This window comes from Chaetura pelagica, unplaced genomic scaffold (genome assembly GCF_000747805.2).
Source record: "Chaetura pelagica isolate M959 unplaced genomic scaffold, ChaPel_1.0 scaffold1607, whole genome shotgun sequence".
Taxonomy (NCBI): Eukaryota; Metazoa; Chordata; class Aves; order Apodiformes; family Apodidae; genus Chaetura; species Chaetura pelagica.
In genome coordinates, this window is record NW_009954022.1 from 17816 (window position 1) to 18863 (window position 1048).

Sequence of the window (1048 nt, forward strand, 5' to 3'; positions counted from 1 at the left end):
GGTGGGTGGGTTGTCCCAGCACCCAGCCCTGCTCCCCGGGTGCCACCCCCACGCACCCATGTCGTTCAGCCAATAGGCAATCTTCTTGTAAACCTCATCGCAGGTGGTGACGATGGCAGCCAGGATGATTTTGGGGAGGAAACGGATGATCCGGGGCAGCTCCTGGATGCTCAGCACGAACTCCTGCACAGGGACAGGGATGGGGATGGGGTCAGTACTGGAGGGGTGGTGATGGGGGGGAGGACCTGGCAGCCCGATGTGGGTGGGACAAAGACCCACCTGGAGCTGGAAGCAGCCCAGCATGAGGAGGAAGACGCAGGAGAGGCAGGCGAGGCAGACGGGGAGGCTGACCATGCACTGGAAGAGCAGCCGCTTCCACGGGGGGGAATAAAACTCCTCGGCACTGGTCACTGGGCTGATCCTCTTAATGCCCTAATCGGGGAGGGGGACACACAGCATTGTGTGACCCTCCCCACAGCGGGGACCCCCACGGGATCCCCCCCTGGGCCCAGCGCTGACCCCCTCGGGGTGTCGCGAAGGTGACAGTTCTCTGCACTGAGCTTGGGTGGCTCAGCGGGGTCAGGGGGTGTGTGTGGGAGCCTCAGCAAGACCCCAGCCCCAGGGACATCCCCGCCCTCCTGCAGGGCTCACCCTGAACTGGGGACGTGGCTCCTCAATGGACTCGGCCGGGGTGTCCAACGTCCCCCATTTGTAGGCAAACCCGGCCCCCCGGCGCTTCCACTCCTCGAGGAAGAGGGTGGACCAGATGACATTGAAGAGGGCAAAGACCACGCAGCAGATGTCCTGGCTGGTCTGCAGGACAGATGCCATTGGGGTCTGTCCCCTCCTGTCCCCAAACACTCCCCCCCCCCCACGAGCCACATGGTGCTGCTCCAGTCGCACCACCACGGCCTCGGAGCCCCCCCAGCTCATAGCAATTCTACCATTAAAACACCATAGGGAAAAACTGGAGCAAGGTGGGGTGGAACCACCCTCCCCCCGGTCCCGAAATGTCCCATTTCCCTGCTCTTCCCACCTGGTCACTCTC

General features: G+C 63.4%; 1 protein-coding gene across 1 annotated transcript in view; it reads right to left on the minus strand.

Moving 5' to 3' along the window:
• The window catches only part of ANO8 (anoctamin 8), a gene marked incomplete at its 5' end in the record, with an annotated part of 12752 nt that overhangs the window by 10476 nt on the left and 1228 nt on the right, over nt 1-1048 (minus strand). Inside the window, 3 exon segments of the mRNA XM_010002288.1 lie at nt 55-183; nt 280-432; nt 652-813. Coding sequence (XP_010000590.1) covers nt 55-183; nt 280-432; nt 652-813 — 444 coding nt within the window.